Genomic DNA, 16,340 nt, shown 5'->3' with positions numbered 1-16,340 from the left:
CAAAGTTTTGTTGCATGCATGGCATGCTAAGCAAAAACCAGGCTGACATTAAGAACATTTACATACTTAACAGCAGTGTTTGTCTGATTCATCAACAATTAGAAAATACTTTGAATTTGCAAAACCATCAGATTGTATATTTATTTGAAATCCAATTTTAAAAAAATCATTTCCAACTGCAGAAAAACCCCAATAGCTGATTATTTTTTAAGAATAAAGGGCATCTTCACTGGACTGCAAAACTTTATGCTACAGCAAACCACAAAATAAGAGTTATTAGCTTATCATAATTTCAGACAGGTTTTAAAGTAAGGGGGTAACACACTGTGGATCACTGAAGGAAGTGTGACAAAGACTGTGAAATGAGCAGATGGATTTTATTTTAAACAAATTAGGCTCACTACCACAAAAGTAACAAGGATTTCTCAGTTTCCAACTGCTGTGGGTTAACTTTCATTTATGACCCCTTCATTCTGCTTGTTAACTTTATTTTAAACTGCCATTAAAATCAGTGCTCAAAGGAAAAACAGCATTTATTGTTTGCAGTTACAGGCTATCATCTCCATTTTCTATGTTAATGACAGCGTATACAAAAGGGATAATGATAACAGTATGTTTGATTGCTTAGTCTCCAGACTATGTGTTATCTTCACCTCAAACTAATTTTTGGCAGAAAACAGGGTTTTGAAACAGGGTTTGAGAGATACCTTTGTGCTGTGAACATAGCAAAGGCAACCCTTGCCAAGCTGTACACAATATAAATGCTGAGTTGCTTGCAGCATCTCTTCTATGAAATAACATAATCTTAAAAATATTGGCAAAATCACATGTGAAATTATAGGACAGGAAAAATCTCATAATTTTATGTTTTACCAAAGAAACCATCACAGAATTTTTTCTATGAAGAGTCAACTATGCCAAACCAGGGATTCATAAACAATGAAAATATGAGTATAGAATAATGCAGCTGTCCTATACCTGAGTGCTTGCATTAGTAAAGGAAATCACTACACCAGACACTGCCCAATATAATTATGCAGCTATCCACTGAAATATTCAATCAGATTTTCCTGTATACTGTATATCATTAACAGGCAACTAAGTTCTTACTAATGTATAGTAGAACATAGAGCCAGAAAGAACACGGACTGTTGTTCAGCTTCTTAGAGTGAACTGTGAGACCCAGATCTAAGAAATATGGGGAGGGCAAAACCCAAACAACCTAAACCCCACAAAAAACCCTGCTCAGATTTGAAAATGATAACTAACATTTGTCCCCACAACAGACATTTTTGGTATTCAGTTTTCTGAGCAGCACTTTTGGCCTCAAGGAAATAGAAATCCAGCTCTCTCAAGAACTAATGTATCACAGAAGCAGTAGGTTCTTTGCATCTTCAACAACATTCTGCCCTCTGAAGACTATTATTCATTCTTCTGATTTCCCTTCATGTTTTCTTGTTATATTCAATTCATACTTTTTAAAGTAATGTCAGAAGAAAAAAAAATCAATCAACAGAAAATAGTGAAAAACCAAACCAAAAAACCCCCAAGCCCACCCATGTGCTTAAAATATGTTCAAAACACACCTTTTGCTGATTTAGAAAATGTTTCAGTGAGTGAGCTCTCCTATATAGCTAAGCAGAAATCCTGGGTAAATTTCTCAGAAATGTCAGTAAGATAGACCCATAGGACAGATTTTTCAAGCACCCAGCTCTTACATGTCTGATTTCCCTAGCAAAACCTAACACACAGCACTAAGTGCGTAAGCTGCAGTGGGACATTTGGGAGCATGTTGCTGAAAATGGGATTATCTAGTGCTTGGAAGCAGATCTTGAGCTACCGAAATAAAAGGTAATGGTAAATGTAGAGAACTGGCTGTGAGTTAACTCCTTTTCCCTCTTAGCATGAGATGACTAGATGTTTATGGATATCAAAGAAATGTCCACTTCTAGTTCAAACACACAACTCAAGGGTCCTTGAATAACTGCAGAAACATTTGAACAACTTTATAGAGAAACAGATGTCAGTGAACTTTATGACTGAAATCTCATTCTAGGTGAATTGCGTAGATTGCATGTTAGATTACACCTAAAATGTATGTGTTTCTAGTTCTCATTTCCTCTTGTCCTGCAGTGTGACCAGGTGTCCAAGGTGACTGATAGTGTCCTTGTTTGTGTCAGCAATAGTGTGGCTAGCAGGACTGGGGCTGGGATTTTCCCTGCCCCTGTTACTGGAAAGGCTGCACCTCATATCCCATGTTCTGTTTTAGGCCACTCATGAGAAGGACATTGAGGTGTGTTCAGAGAAGGGCAAAGAAGCTGGTGAAGGGTCTGGAGCACAAGTCTTTTAAGGAGTGGCTGAGGGAGCTGGGATTGTTTAGACTGGAGAAAAGGCTCACTCCACAACTCCCTGAAATGAGGTTGTAGCAAGCTGGGTGTCACTTGGTCTCTCCTCTCGGCCACAGGACAAGAGGACACAGCTTCAAGCTAAGCCAGGGGAGGTTCAGGATGGACCTCAGGAAGAATTTTCTCATGGATGAAGTTGTCAAGCATTGGAGCAGGCTGCCCAGGGAGGTGGTAGAGTCATCCATCCCACAGGTGTTCAAGAAATGACTGGATGCAGCACATAATGCTATGGTTTAGTTTACACGTAATATTCAGTCAGAGATTGGACTAGATCATCTTGGACGGCTTTTTTAACTCAAGTGGTTCTGTCCATGAATTTCTGTGCCATAACTCACCTGCATTCTGGTGTTTATCAGGTTCAACTCTGAGTTACTCCACCTTTCCCATTATGTAATGAATTATGTCTGTCTGGCAGGACCGAATGAATTGGCTGAAGTCTTACATAAACCTACATTCTCAAATTCTTTCTGTGCGCTTGTGGTAGGAGAAAAAACCCAAAATCCTTCAAAGAGACAGCAGAGTTGGAGTCAGTCCAGATTATCCAGTGAAGTGATTTAAGGGGTAAACACTTTATCAGTAGTGCGAAATCAGAAGTCTGTACTCCTCCTTAGCCAAAAAACTTCAAAATCCACCTTTCTTAATTAATAGACTGGTGGAATTTCCCCATCAACTCAAAATTGCACCAATAAAATAGAAAATATGAAAGACTATTTTACCTAGACTACATAATCCCTTGGGATCCTAAGTGGGCCAGCCATTACACAAAACTACAAACAAACAAAAAACTTTATCAGGAATTAAACACCAAACAAAAAATCAGTTTGTCAATCTGAGTTAAAGCTACTTGAGTAACTTAGAAGCTTCTGAAATTCTACTTGTATCACACCAATGCAAAAATGTGACCCAAAAATTATGGTCAATCATTCATACATAGATTCTACATTGATGTCTATATTAAAAAATAATGCTTGTTGTAACAGTCTGTGAAAATGATGTTCATTTAGTGGTCTCTCTTTCCTTTAAAAGAACAAAAGCCTTTGAAATGCCAAATGAATTAGAGAGAACTAATGTAGATGAAAATTCTCTCTCAAGACACCAGTAGCTTGTAGGCTAACATGGGGAACTGCCTTTGTTGGAATTATAATTGAAAAGAACATCTGACACACTGACAAGTACATTGTGTAGAATGATATCGTGACTTTCTGCACAACTGATTTATGAAGGGTTATACCAAGTGCACATATACAAAATATACATATTAAAGCTGACAAAGGATTTTGTTCAGTTGAATTGGTATCACCACAAATCCCCTCTTCATCAGTTATTGTTTGCATTGACATCCAAAATGTCTTTTGTAAGGACTCCCTGCTTCTATCCAGAACTGGCATTTACCAGAGTGCCATTGAGACATCTCTGAGTACTGAAGGCCACCTAGCACACAAAGACTGTCCCAAAAGGCGCTAACCAAAGGAATCTTTTAGGACTGTATTTAGGTTGACCTCCCACAAAAAACAGAATTACCTATACAATAGCTACTGCTGCACTTCTCTTCTCCACATGGTTTCCCCAGTGCCTTTTCTGTTACTGCTGACCTTGGTTAGTCTGTTTCTTCATTCAGTGAGCAATTATTTCCACCCACCACTTTACACAGGGCTAAAAGATCTTACAGAAGTTTTAAGCTTCACAAGTTTTACATCTTTTACATGATTGTGTAGACAGACATGCTAGAAGTTCAGCAAACCTCTCTTTTCATTAAAAATTACATCTGCAAGTAGAATATGCTTTACTCTCTTGACAAATCAAAAGACTCACGATTTTATAAACATTAAGTGAAATCCGAAACAACAGATGGAGAGAACTACTCATCCACAAGTATGGATGATGCATCCAGAAGCTTTCAGATGTATCCACTAATTTTCAGACCCAAGGCTTATAATAGGGGGGAAGAAAGGAATTAATTTCTTAATTACAATCAAGAAATACATGGTACAAATATGATTAAATTCATGCACATAAATTTCTGATTCCATAATTGCTCTGACTCATTGTACATTGTAGAAGTCAAGAAAACAAGGTATTTTATGATTCTCCTGACACTATGATTTTGAACCTCCGATTGACAAGTGTGACCTTGCTGGCAAGCCCTATGCCACAACATACAGCAGACCAATTACACTTGTTGGGTCTTTTTAAATTGATATAGATGTGTAAGAATATTTGCATTCTTGGCTCCTGTGATGTTGACTTCAGAGAACAGCAAAAGGATACCTCTAAAGTAAAAGCCAAGGTGATAGCAGTTTGGCAAAAATCCAAAAGATCCTAATTAAAGCAAATTTGCCAGTGTTGCTAAAGTCAATGATCACTGCCAGAACCAGATGTTCAGAGAAATTTCAATATGAAAAGTGTAAAAATCAAGTAATCTTGTAAATACTCTTGTTTTAAAACTTTCCCTTGTAAAAATGGCACAGCACTTGCCAGTATTTCAGTGTAGCAAATACAGTTAATTCTCTGAAAAGCCTCATGATTCTGCTTTCTGCCCCACTATGTCTGAAAGCAACATGCCCAGCATCTAAACTTGTCTGTCATTTTCATACAGATACAAATTAACAACTAAAAATCAACAAAGAAATATATGGATACATATCGATACAATGCTATTTTTAAAATTCTAGGAGACCAGATTATCCTGAATGGGTAATATTTTACATTCTGGATGGAATGTTAGTACGTTAAGGCTATTACAGTTTTAGACGCTATAATTTGGTTTCAGTAGAAAGGTCATGTAAATCAAAAGGAAAACCTATGTCCCTTCAGACTAGAATCTTAGATAAAATTTGCCCCCACATGAAAAATTCTTTATCCAATCAACACATCTGTCAGTCAAGCTTGTTTCTTCCTACCTACGTGTCTTTGAAAGAGCAGGGATATAGGCCATCGTCAAATGCTAGGAAATGAGAAAGCAGCTCTTCTTCTGTCTGCCAGTTTGCGTAATCTAAATTAATTGTTCAAAGATATCCTTCTGTTCATCTGTGCTCTCCATTAGCAACAGAAATTATAACCAAATTACAGAATGTAGGAAATGTACAGCTCCCACCAGTGCAACAGCAAAGTCTGTTGTCTAGCACACAGTGGTAGAACACATTAGCCTGAAAAAATAATAATTAAATAAAGTGAACACATTCTCTCCTCATCCATTGCTCTTGAGTACACCAAGAAAACTTGAAGATGCATAGCTTTGGTAACTGGCTGCTTATCATGGCTCTTCACAGATGTCACACAGTGATGCAACAATGGAAAGGACTCACAGATTGCTCAGCATGAATACATAGAGCCTACAGGCCTGCATAACATAGGACACTCAGGAAAATTAATTCTAATTAATTTGTAGAGTGGATTAGTTAAAAATCAAAACATTCCTTTGTCATTATTCTCACAAGAAATTAAGAAGCGATTTTAACTTAGTTTAGGTTAATTCACTTCACTTGCTACCCTGCAAGTATTAAAACATCTTTAGGAAATCCCCTGTAAACTCACACTTTTGGTAATTTAGTTAAATTTACCTGAGTATCTAAGTATAGACAAGATTTTAAAAAGGAAATGGCCATTAACTACCACTTCTCTGTAACACACGAAGGATGCAACTTCTCTAATCACAGACATCCTCATGTAACAAATAAAGGCTCTGATGTACTTAGTTGAAATGTAGTTTCACATGAATTCTGTTCAGCTGGGGGGGAAAAAGGACAGGGAAGACACCACCTCTCCTAGAGAAATGACCAAATGTGTTATGATCAGGCACATATTACTGTATCTGCCAAAGAACATATACATGGGACATCAAAATAAACTGCACAGCTTTATGAAATGTTCAATTTTTATATTTACACTATAATTAGTACAAAACTGCCTTTAAGTTTTCTGTAGAACAAGACAATATCTACTGGACTTGATATCCTAGTATGTCAAATCAACTACTTTGAAGTATGATAAAGGAATCTAAGAACAGTTATAAAGAATAAGACACCATTTTCAAACTATACATAGTGTTTGCTCTTGCTTCTAAAAAGGTACTTATATCCCCAAAAGGTTTTTAATTTTAAATAAGCAGGGCAAGCAGGGAGGGGGCAAGGGGGAAGACTGGTTGTTGGTACTAAAGCCTTTACTGTAGTAAACTAAATATATTTACAATTTATACAAATGTTTGACCTTCAACAAAAATACAAAAACATATCACAAGATGCAAAACCAGGAAACAAGTTCATCTGAGACACTGCTGCTCTACCCAGGAGAGAATGCAACTTGAACTGCAAGGAACAGAAAGGTATTTATCCCCCATATTCAGGCAATGAGAAAAAATTGCATGAGGTCACAAAAAGAAAAAAATAAAAGGCTCCAACGTTCTTCAGTAGACTTGGCTTTCAAAAATTATGTCAAAAACCTAGGCTACATTTGTCCATCTTGCCTCTGTGTTCCGTCTGGTCCACGTAGCCAATACTTAGTTGCAGAACGTTGCGTTCTATTTTGAAAAATCGGAGTCGTTTCATGGCAAGGTCTGGAACCTCAACACTTTTGTTCCTTTCAAAAATTCAAAACCTTTCTACTTCTACAAACAATTTTGGCCCAGTTCAACCTCTAAAAGAATATCCCCATCATATTTTTCAGTAGATAACTTCATAGACTGTAGCTTTTTTGTCTCCAGAGCCAGTGACAATGTACTTATCATCCACAGAGATGTCACAGCTAAGCACTGATGAAGATTCTTTGGACTAGAAGAAAAATAGAAATATATTACATCATTAAAAAAAAGTCTGTTTACCATCATTCCATCATCTCATTTTAGGTAGATTACATATGTGAAGATATCTGAATCCACTCCCGGAACTCTGCTTTTTTTTTTGTTTTTCTTCATGAAAAGCAACATTATCCTCACCTGGAAGATACTGGCTCCATATGGAGTTCTCCATGCATTAAGAAGGTTATCTTTCCCAGTACTCACAAACCATTTACCTAGAATATAAACCAGAAGGATTACAGAAAAGTGAAAGAGACATGTGACAGATTTTGGGTTTTCAATTCACATCAATGAAATCTGTTAACTAATTGCCCTTATAAAAGCTCTTACTACAAATCAACACAGTACTTTTGCTTACAATCAATGTGGATGCTCAGCACGTTTGCAGTGTGTTACATACTAGGAAATCCCTAAACTTCAAACAGAAATAGCTTTTTACACATGAATCAATCCTCACAGCAGCCTCTAGACAAACAGATGGCTGTTTGTAGATAAGTGCATTTGAATTCATAAAGCAGAGATATTTATGCATTACTTGAGAAACTGAGATGTAATAACTAATGACTATGAAATAAATAATCAGCAAAACATGAATTAAGAGCCCTGACCTCCAGTTCTATGTTCAGGGCAACTTACCACAGTAAGCAAATTTGAGTGACAATACACAGCTCTCATGAAGGTGCAGTTGATACTTGTCTGGTTTGTTTACATGTAGCACTTCGACATTGCTGCTCTCCATTCCCACAGCTAGCCATTCACCAGTAGGACAATAACCAAGGGAAAATATCTGAAAATTATATCATATTTACACCTTTTAATTATTTTCCTATAGATAATTTTTCTGCAGTTAAAATTATGTGGGAAAGGGGGGGAGGAGAGAAAGAGAGAGAGAGAGAGAGAGAGAGAGATAAGGGCAAATTTACGTAGTTCAATAGCAAAACTGCAGTTCAAAATTTGAGTAACTAAATAACCCCTGTTTTTACACATTAACTTAGAAAAAGAGTAGTGTCAGGCTATCATTTTCTTCTGTAATCTAAGCACATAAATAAGCTTCAAAATATTGTGTTGAGAGCAGCCAAAAGGAAGCGAGGGAACAATCTGCTACTTCTGCTGGGCTCAGTCTTACCTTTGATCCTATGGGTTTCCTTCCCACCCGACATATTGCCACAAGCTGTAGGAAAATCCAGTTACCTGTGATGTGAAGTCATGCTGTTGTAGCTGTCTCCCTTCTCTCAAGTCCCAGGATCTGACAGTGTTATCCAAACCTCCTGTCCAGAGCTTGGTACCATCATTAGAAATGTCAATACAGCTGGCTCCATCTGTGTGGCCCTGGAATTGCCTGATAAAACAAACCAGATTGAATAATGATTTCCTGCCAGAGCTCAAGGTAAACACTTTGTGGTGTTAGTTTTGGACTCTGAACATGTGTCATCTGTTCTGTGTCTGACGATGAGCAAAAATCAGCCTCTCACTGAGCATTAAATACCAGTATTAAAAAAAAACCATTTTCCAGGTGCTAGAGAAATGATCTGCATCATAGCTAGCTGAATAAAGTAAACTATTTCCTATCAGGTTTTGAAAAAAGAAAACAAAACAACAAACCCCCCAAAAAGCCTATACCCATTTGTGAGAATATTAAAGCCCAGTAACTAGAGTTAAAAACCACTAAGGATAACTCAGATAAAATTGAAGCGGTCAGAGAATAAAACCTCCAATTTCAGAAAACAGCTTCTGCATTTTTCTTTGGCTGCAGGTCAAGAAGATAAATAACAAGCAGATATACTAATAGAAAGGGATCCAGATAGAGATCCAGATAGTTAAACACAAGCATTGCTGAGTCACAAAGTTGCATTCTCTGTGGCAGGAGATTAGAAAAATCTAAACGGAGCAGTTTTATAACCTTCTCATTAGCAAATCTCAGCTTTCAGCAACCAGAAGGTCATCTCAACTTTTTCTTAATCCTTTGGCAAAAGCATTCTGGAGCTTCTGCATTTTTCATCAGCAATTAGCTTTAGCAAAGTCCTGTGCCTCAGTGCGAAAGGCGGAGGGCGGGTGGGGAAAAGACAACTAGCTTGCGAAGGAAGGGTATGAATCACCAAGAGCTGCCACAGAAAGGTCACATGGCATGTTTTGCTTAGTAGCTCTGGTCTCAAAATTCCATGTGCTATCAACCAGCAAGATCAGCGTGCAAGTGGTGGGAACACATACAGCAAACATTTAAAAGGCAAGACATTCACAGATGTGTATAGATGTTGCACAGTGCAACCTTACAGGGGCTAAGCATGCACATGATAAAGTGAAAACTTTATGTAACTAAAATTGTATTTATTGACCTAAAGTTCAACAGAAAGAAAAAAATTGCATGCACATTAACATGACTCTCTGTATGCAATTTTCAGCTAATTGTGGATATACAGGAAGTTTAACTGAAACACAGCGGACTAAGCATATTCTTTAGTTTTTGTGTTCAGAACTCTTCTCAAAATATTGTAAGCCATCATTGCTTTGATAAGCCTAAACTAAATTTATCTTATAGTAAGCCCCTCTGCTTTCCTAAAGAACTGAGAGGATCAGTTCTTTAGGAAAAATAGTAAGATTAATTGTAAGATTAATTTTACTACTTATCCTTGCTAAATAGGAATTGAAAATAGTCTTATTCTACTTAACAAGGCCTAAGACAAAGGAAAAGAGTAAATCTCAAACCTTCCCTAGAAGGCATGTTCAGTCCATACCAGTAACAAACCAGCAAGAACACTGCTTGTAGAAACTGGCAGACCAATCCCAAATAATAGAGACCTGCAGGAGCTTTCACATTGACTACAGCAGATTATGGACAAATCCTAAAAGACATCTTCCAAGACTAGGCTGAAACTACCAAAACTAGTTTCTGCCTGACTTGGGTGTAAACCACTCCCCTGAATAAGAGACACTATTTACTTTGCTGTTATAAACCCTATTCAGGGAGATAAATATTTATGTAGCTGTCCAAAGAGTAACTTCTATTAAAATTTTCTGTAAACAACAACTCACCTGACCAATGTCTGGTTATGCAGATCCCATACAGCAATGTTCCCATCACTGCAGCAGGAAAAGCACACCTTGGAGTCAGGGCTGATAGCCAGAGCATAGCAGGCAGGTGCTGAGGATGTCAGCTCTGCTTTGATGCGAGGAGTTGGAGCTGCCAGGTCCCAAATGGATAACGTGCTGGCTTCCCCGCCTACGATGAGGGTGCATCCATCGGGCAGCAATTTACAGGAGCGGATGTAGTTATCTCTGTTCTGTACAATACAAATCACCTCAGTTATGTGCCTGCCAGTAATGACCACTAACATAATTCTGACTGCATCGAAGTTTCAAGCAGTGTGGTAATTTTTCCATTACCAAAGTACTGAAGAGGAGCCAGCAGATCTTAAAAGGTTGGAAACACCTACTTCTCATCACTAATTAGAAACTGCAGCTGCAGAAATTAAAACTGCAGACTCCTGTTGCCACAGTCTACTCTGTTTCAAACGTGACAAATAGCAAGTTTTCTATCTCATTACACAAAAATAGAGCCAAAGTAAGCTTGCTTTTCTGCAAATGTACTCCATCAGTGAAGGTCACCAACAATAGAAATATTAAAGCAAATGACCTTTCATTTGGCATTTAACAGCCCTATATGAAAATGTCGTTCTAGTCTCATGCGCTTCAGGTTTTTGAATTTTTCTTTCAAATACTATTTTTCATTCACAATATTAAAGTTGAAAGATTAAGGATTCCTGTATTGGTCCTGTATTTATGTTGGTCCTTTGTTGTTCAACATTATTCTTATTGTACATATTGATCTCTCCTTCATGATGTTATTGTTGATTTGAGAGGTACTGTGGGGGAGTTAGTGACAGAAGACATTTCTACCTTGCCTTATTACAGCCTTGCTTGACTGGCAACAGTTTTTTTACAAAATTGATGATAAAGATCTGTAACTTAAGACAGAAAAAACCACTGCAAGAATTAGTTAACAGTATTCCTACTATGATATATTTTTGTAATTTGCAGCAAAGGAGCAGGAAGTAGGGCAGTGAAAATGTTGACTTAATCAGTCATTAATGCTACCCGACTTAAATGAAGGCTCTTCATCCAGACAGATATACATGCCACAGAACAGAATACCTATTCAACTTCACTATTACTACTCAGCAATTACAAAATGATAGCAGTAAAGAAAGGATAAAAGGTAAAAAACCCACCACATTTAATTAGATCTACACTGAAGCTAGAATTTTCATTCACAATACATATTGCTGTGCTTGACAGCATTGTCTTCTCAGTTAACACTGCACAGACCTTTACGCTGCCTCTAGTGAGAAGCATCTCTTATTGAGCCATTATTTTGAGTTAACTTTTCAGCTACCTATATACTATTGCATCCAGTCCCTTTTGTACCCTGCACATGTGAAAATAACCAGCCTATATGTATAACTAGTGGATCGTGAACAAAAATCATAGCAAAACTTTAAGTGACCTTTGGTACTGTGTCTCATTATTCCAGTATGTGGCTGCTATCATCTTACAGAAATGAGGTTTTTGCTCCTTGTGTTCGTGAAAGACCTAGGAAGGTTCTCTGCAGCCCTGCATAAGACAAGCTATATTCCTTTTAAACTCATGCACAAAAATCATCAGTATAACTAAAAAGGGAAAAAATACTGTGTTTTATTCAAAACATGACATACACATTCTATTCAGAAATCTGAGCTAATCTGTTATTTGACCCTTAGTGATAATTATCACTAAACAAACCAGCACTGTTCTCCATGACACTGTTATGTATTGAAAAAAGAGAAAAGGACACCAGGAAACAGATCTTCTATTTCCTTTTTATATGAACAAAATCCAAACAAGGACTTTTTTTTGAGTCTCTGAGGAGAAGCTACCCTTGTGCATGAATTCCTGTTCACCTACCAGGCAGTCCAACTGAGAGACGGGGCTCTTGTTGCCAGGCTGGCTGATGTCCCAAACCTTGACACACCCCTTCCCACCCGTGTACACGTGTCTCGTGGGGTTGCTGATGGTAACTGCACACACAACTTCCCCATGGTTCAGGGTGTTGATCTGACGGGCGTGGCGAGGGATTCCTGGACCAATGAGGGCATCAGGAGGGAAAGGAACTGGCTGCATCTGACCATCCGCAGTAACGTGAAAGGAGTAGGCTCTTTTGGGGAAGGGAAAGAGAGAAGACAAAACAATTTAAAAAATCAGCCATTACAGAACTACAATGCAAGAAAAACACAGTATTTTTAATTTTAGTTCTTTGCCAATCATCTCGCAAAAATCTACTGTAGCAAAGCGCTACAGTGCCAAGTAATGCAGGCAGATGAAACCTCATATGGAGAGAAAGAGTCACAATAGAAATTTTCAGTTTGACTCAGCTGAAATATTTGTGCCATGGGAAAGCAGGTTAAATTCCACTCTTAACTCTACAGACCAAGGTCATGGCTGCTATCCCTCAGCCACTTGGATAATCGCAAGACCTTTCAGCCCCCGGTTTCCAGCTAGCAGTTGCAAGTCTCATCAACACAAATACCACAGCAGCAGTGCCTCACCAGGCACCACTCATCCTTCCATGAGGCTTGCACCTGTTGCCTTGTGGCACCACAAAACAAAGTTTTGCTTGATTCCTGCACCTCATTTGTAACATCACCACTGCCTGTGCTCATATACCCGTCTTTCCAGCTGGTAAGTAGTGCTTTAGGAAACAGAAACACAGAAAATAGAAACACAGAGTGGTTGCACACAGATTTCATCAGAAAGCTGATATCATCTTCTCAAAATTATGTTTTCTTGAATACGTACATTGAAAAACCTGAAAGGCTCAGTTTTCCAGGTACTTTTGGCACTTCAGAAATACCTTTTATCTGTATTCATTGCGTGATTTCCAGTTTGTGGAAACTGAAGGTTGAGGAAGTGACGTTCTAGCACTGAATAAAAACACTCTTCAGGGAAAGTACATGAAATTATTTTTTCATGGTCACTGAAAAGTAAGTCAGCTCTGCTCAAGGGCAAGGGCACAAATCCCAACTAATAAAGGTTTCAGGTGCGGAGAGGGTTCTTTGTTTATTTTAACTACTAATGAAAATGCTACTGTAAAATGCTGGCTTTTGCTATACTAGTGAGCTCCTTTTCTGTTACTTTTGTTGTAAGTGCATCCATCATGCTTTTGATGCTGTTGTTACATCAACAACATCCTTCAAGAGGCTGAAGTGGATAAAAAACGCTGAGAGATAAGTATTCTTTTTTTGGTTTTTCCACTAATAAGATGCCATCACCCTACTGAAACATTTATTTTTCTAATATATTCTCCTGTTCAGAACTGCCTTTTATTTTCCAAATCTACTTTCTTCCTTGGAAATCTTCAATCACTGTAGTTCAACTATTAGTACTCCATCCATCTTCCAAGAACCCAACAATAGCTATTTCTATTAAATCTTCAGTCCTGAATAATAAGCTAGTATTTTCAAGGCATCTTTTTACATGTTCCCAAGTATCACATAGTTTGAAATGAAGGAACAAGGAAGAGGCCTGGTTCTGGAACAGACATCACAAAGCAACTGAATCTGCTCTGCTTCTGGGCATAAGATATTCCTTTGAAAAACCATGAGGAGAGATGAAAGAACTCCATAGCTCTTCCATACTGAAACTAAGACTGGAAACAGTCAATCTATGCAATATCCCAAGTCTTTTCTTAAGTGAAGGGCAAAAAATGGTTAACAGTAACTGCTCTTAAACACAGGAGAAACGAATAGTACATATGCATGCAATTCCTGTACTCATTCATGTTTCATGGTTGGGCGTATAAGCAGAAAGCTTACTCAGAGAGTACACAGAAATAGAGAATGAGCAAGTGCAAAAGATGACATCTTTTTTGGCACAGAAATGACAGGAATAGGAAATGTAAGGTAAGAAAGGAAGTGCAGTGTTCACTCCCTTACATGTACACAAAGCACACAGTATATCAAATGTATTTTGTCCCGTGGGAACCTTTTTGTCTTTTTTTTTGAAGAATTACAGTAATGAAAAAGGCTTAACTAGAAACCCATTCCTTTCTGCGAAGAAGAGACACAAGATTGTAGGTTCTACAAATCCCGCCTTTGAACCCCAAAGTCGGTATTCACTAAACAGATCAGACACGGGGCAGGAGAGAAAGCAGAACAGGAGTGGCAACAAGGCTGCTTGAGGCTGAACTGCGCCGGTTCATCTACAGAATCCAACAAAAGAGTCACAGCATTAAGCTTTGCCGAAAAGCTTTGCCCCATCCTGGGCTCCAGATCGAAGTCAGTTGCAGAGTAATTGTTAGCAGTAAGAGTACACAGAACCATATAACTTTGAAGTTTCAGCCCACCCTTGCTTTTATCATGGACTGAAGCAAAACAATTAAGCACTTATTAGGCAATTTTTTCCAGCATGTCCAAGATTAATAATCTACTTGTCCATTATTTTTTTTTAATTTGAAGGTTACAGCTTAAATGTTCTGTTCAATTCAAACTACCTAAATAATTTGTGTTTTGAAATGCTTAGGTGCATACACAGAGCTCCTCAGTTCTTGCTGAGATGGGGTGTGAGGAAGACAATAGAAACATTTTTCAAGTACTTCCTGTTTACTGTAGAACTGTAGTGACTCTTATGCTTTGAAACATCAGAGGCCTACCTACTGTATTTTTAAATCATGTAGAATTTTACCACTATGTCTACGTTTAAAGAGGGGCTATACTAATCATAGAAGCAGTCCCTCTTTTTTAGCATTTGCTTAGTTTGATGGCCTAACAACCAGACCAGTTTCTTACAAAGCCAAGACAGCTTTTTCTACAGTGCAACTTATCTGCAATCCACTTTAGAAAGAAATGGCTACACTTTGCCAAATCCCTCTGCCAAGACAAGCACACAAAGCAGTAAATGTTCCTGTTTGCTTTGAGATATGTCACATGTAATGCTGACATCACCACTGCCAGCATACTTACGGTATGGTAGTCTAGCGACTCGTCTCTGCTAGGTATTATGGTATAACTTTTGTTACATGATACCTTTTAACCTTGAAAAGGCTTGCATGGCTTGCCAGACTGACACTCCAGACACTCTTGGACAAGGAAAAGTGTCTGTCTCCAGAAGAACACAGGACCAGAGACAGCAGGAGTGCAAAGGATTATTGGCAGCTCAAACGCTGCAGTCTTTGGCTTCCTCTTCATCATGAAAGAGATCCTGCTACTTCTGGGAAGGACTGTACTTACAGGTCCACACCTACAGAAGATTCAATTTTTAGTGTGCTAGACATATTCACAGGCCTCAATTCTCAAAAATTGCAAGAATTTTCATTATCTAACCTCATAGGAGTCAACAACTAGCAAAATCTGGCAAATTCTTGAGTTCCCTAAAGGTCAGGACTTAACAGGCACCACTCGACCACCCATTTTTCTTTTAGAACTGATCATGTATGCCAGAAACTGCTGTTTAGTCTCAAGACTAGCACAGTTTTCTGTCTCACTCAGAACTTTCTGCCTGTATGAAAGATGGCTATCCTATCATTGATTCCATGATTATCCCTCTTTGGTCAAAGGAGAGTCTTCCTTGTGTTGGGCTAACAACAAACAAAGAAAATTATCTTCTAAAAATGCAATTAAAATATGCAATATAAAAATAAGGTAAGTACATATCAAGTAATACATATTAACAGAATATTATGACAAGAACAATTATAAGACAAATGTCTGTGCATTTTGCTTCAAAGAGTTCTGAGAAATAGTATACTTATATTATTTCTGAATAATGGAAATAATCTTCTGAATTACTGCATCCAGGGAATTCTCTCACATGTGTCAAAGCAGTACTCAGAATTCCTATGCCCAGCAACATGGTTAAGTGATACTAATACAAACCAGTTTCTCAGCTTATTTCTCAAATTTCCAAATAAGTATACAGCAAGTAAGTACCATCTGACATGCTGAGGAGAGTTCAGGATAATTAATTCACTACCCAAGAATATGGGAAATTAACTAAACTACCTGCCAGCTACTCTAAGTATTCAGATTGATGTACAAATGCACACAATTCCTGCCTACTAAAGTAAGGTCTTAAAAAAAAAATCCCTCAAAAACTTCCACTTCATCCCTTCAATT

The 16,340-nt window shown here is 37.9% G+C and overlaps 1 protein-coding gene across 2 annotated transcripts in view; it reads right to left on the bottom strand.

Moving 5' to 3' along the window:
* Positions 1-515: 515 nt before the first annotated feature.
* LOC132086272 (transducin-like enhancer protein 1) overlaps positions 516-16,340 on the bottom strand; it is a 77,780-nt gene continuing 61,955 nt past the window's right edge. For both annotated transcript variants that reach the window (XM_059491815.1, XM_059491814.1), the window contains exons 15-20: positions 12,136-12,385; positions 10,228-10,475; positions 8,389-8,536; positions 7,834-7,984; positions 7,336-7,412; positions 516-7,171 (exon numbers count right to left, since the gene is read on the bottom strand). In XM_059491815.1, the coding sequence (XP_059347798.1) occupies positions 7,064-7,171; positions 7,336-7,412; positions 7,834-7,984; positions 8,389-8,536; positions 10,228-10,475; positions 12,136-12,385 (982 nt within the window). In that variant the 3' untranslated portion in view covers positions 516-7,063. The remainder of the gene's footprint in view (positions 7,172-7,335; positions 7,413-7,833; positions 7,985-8,388; positions 8,537-10,227; positions 10,476-12,135; positions 12,386-16,340) is intronic.

Source organism: Ammospiza nelsoni, chromosome Z (assembly GCF_027579445.1).
Source record: "Ammospiza nelsoni isolate bAmmNel1 chromosome Z, bAmmNel1.pri, whole genome shotgun sequence".
NCBI classification, from domain to species: Eukaryota; Metazoa; Chordata; class Aves; order Passeriformes; family Passerellidae; genus Ammospiza; species Ammospiza nelsoni.
The sequence above is the reverse complement of the archived record's forward strand: the minus strand, read 5'-3'. Positions and strand labels throughout refer to the sequence as shown.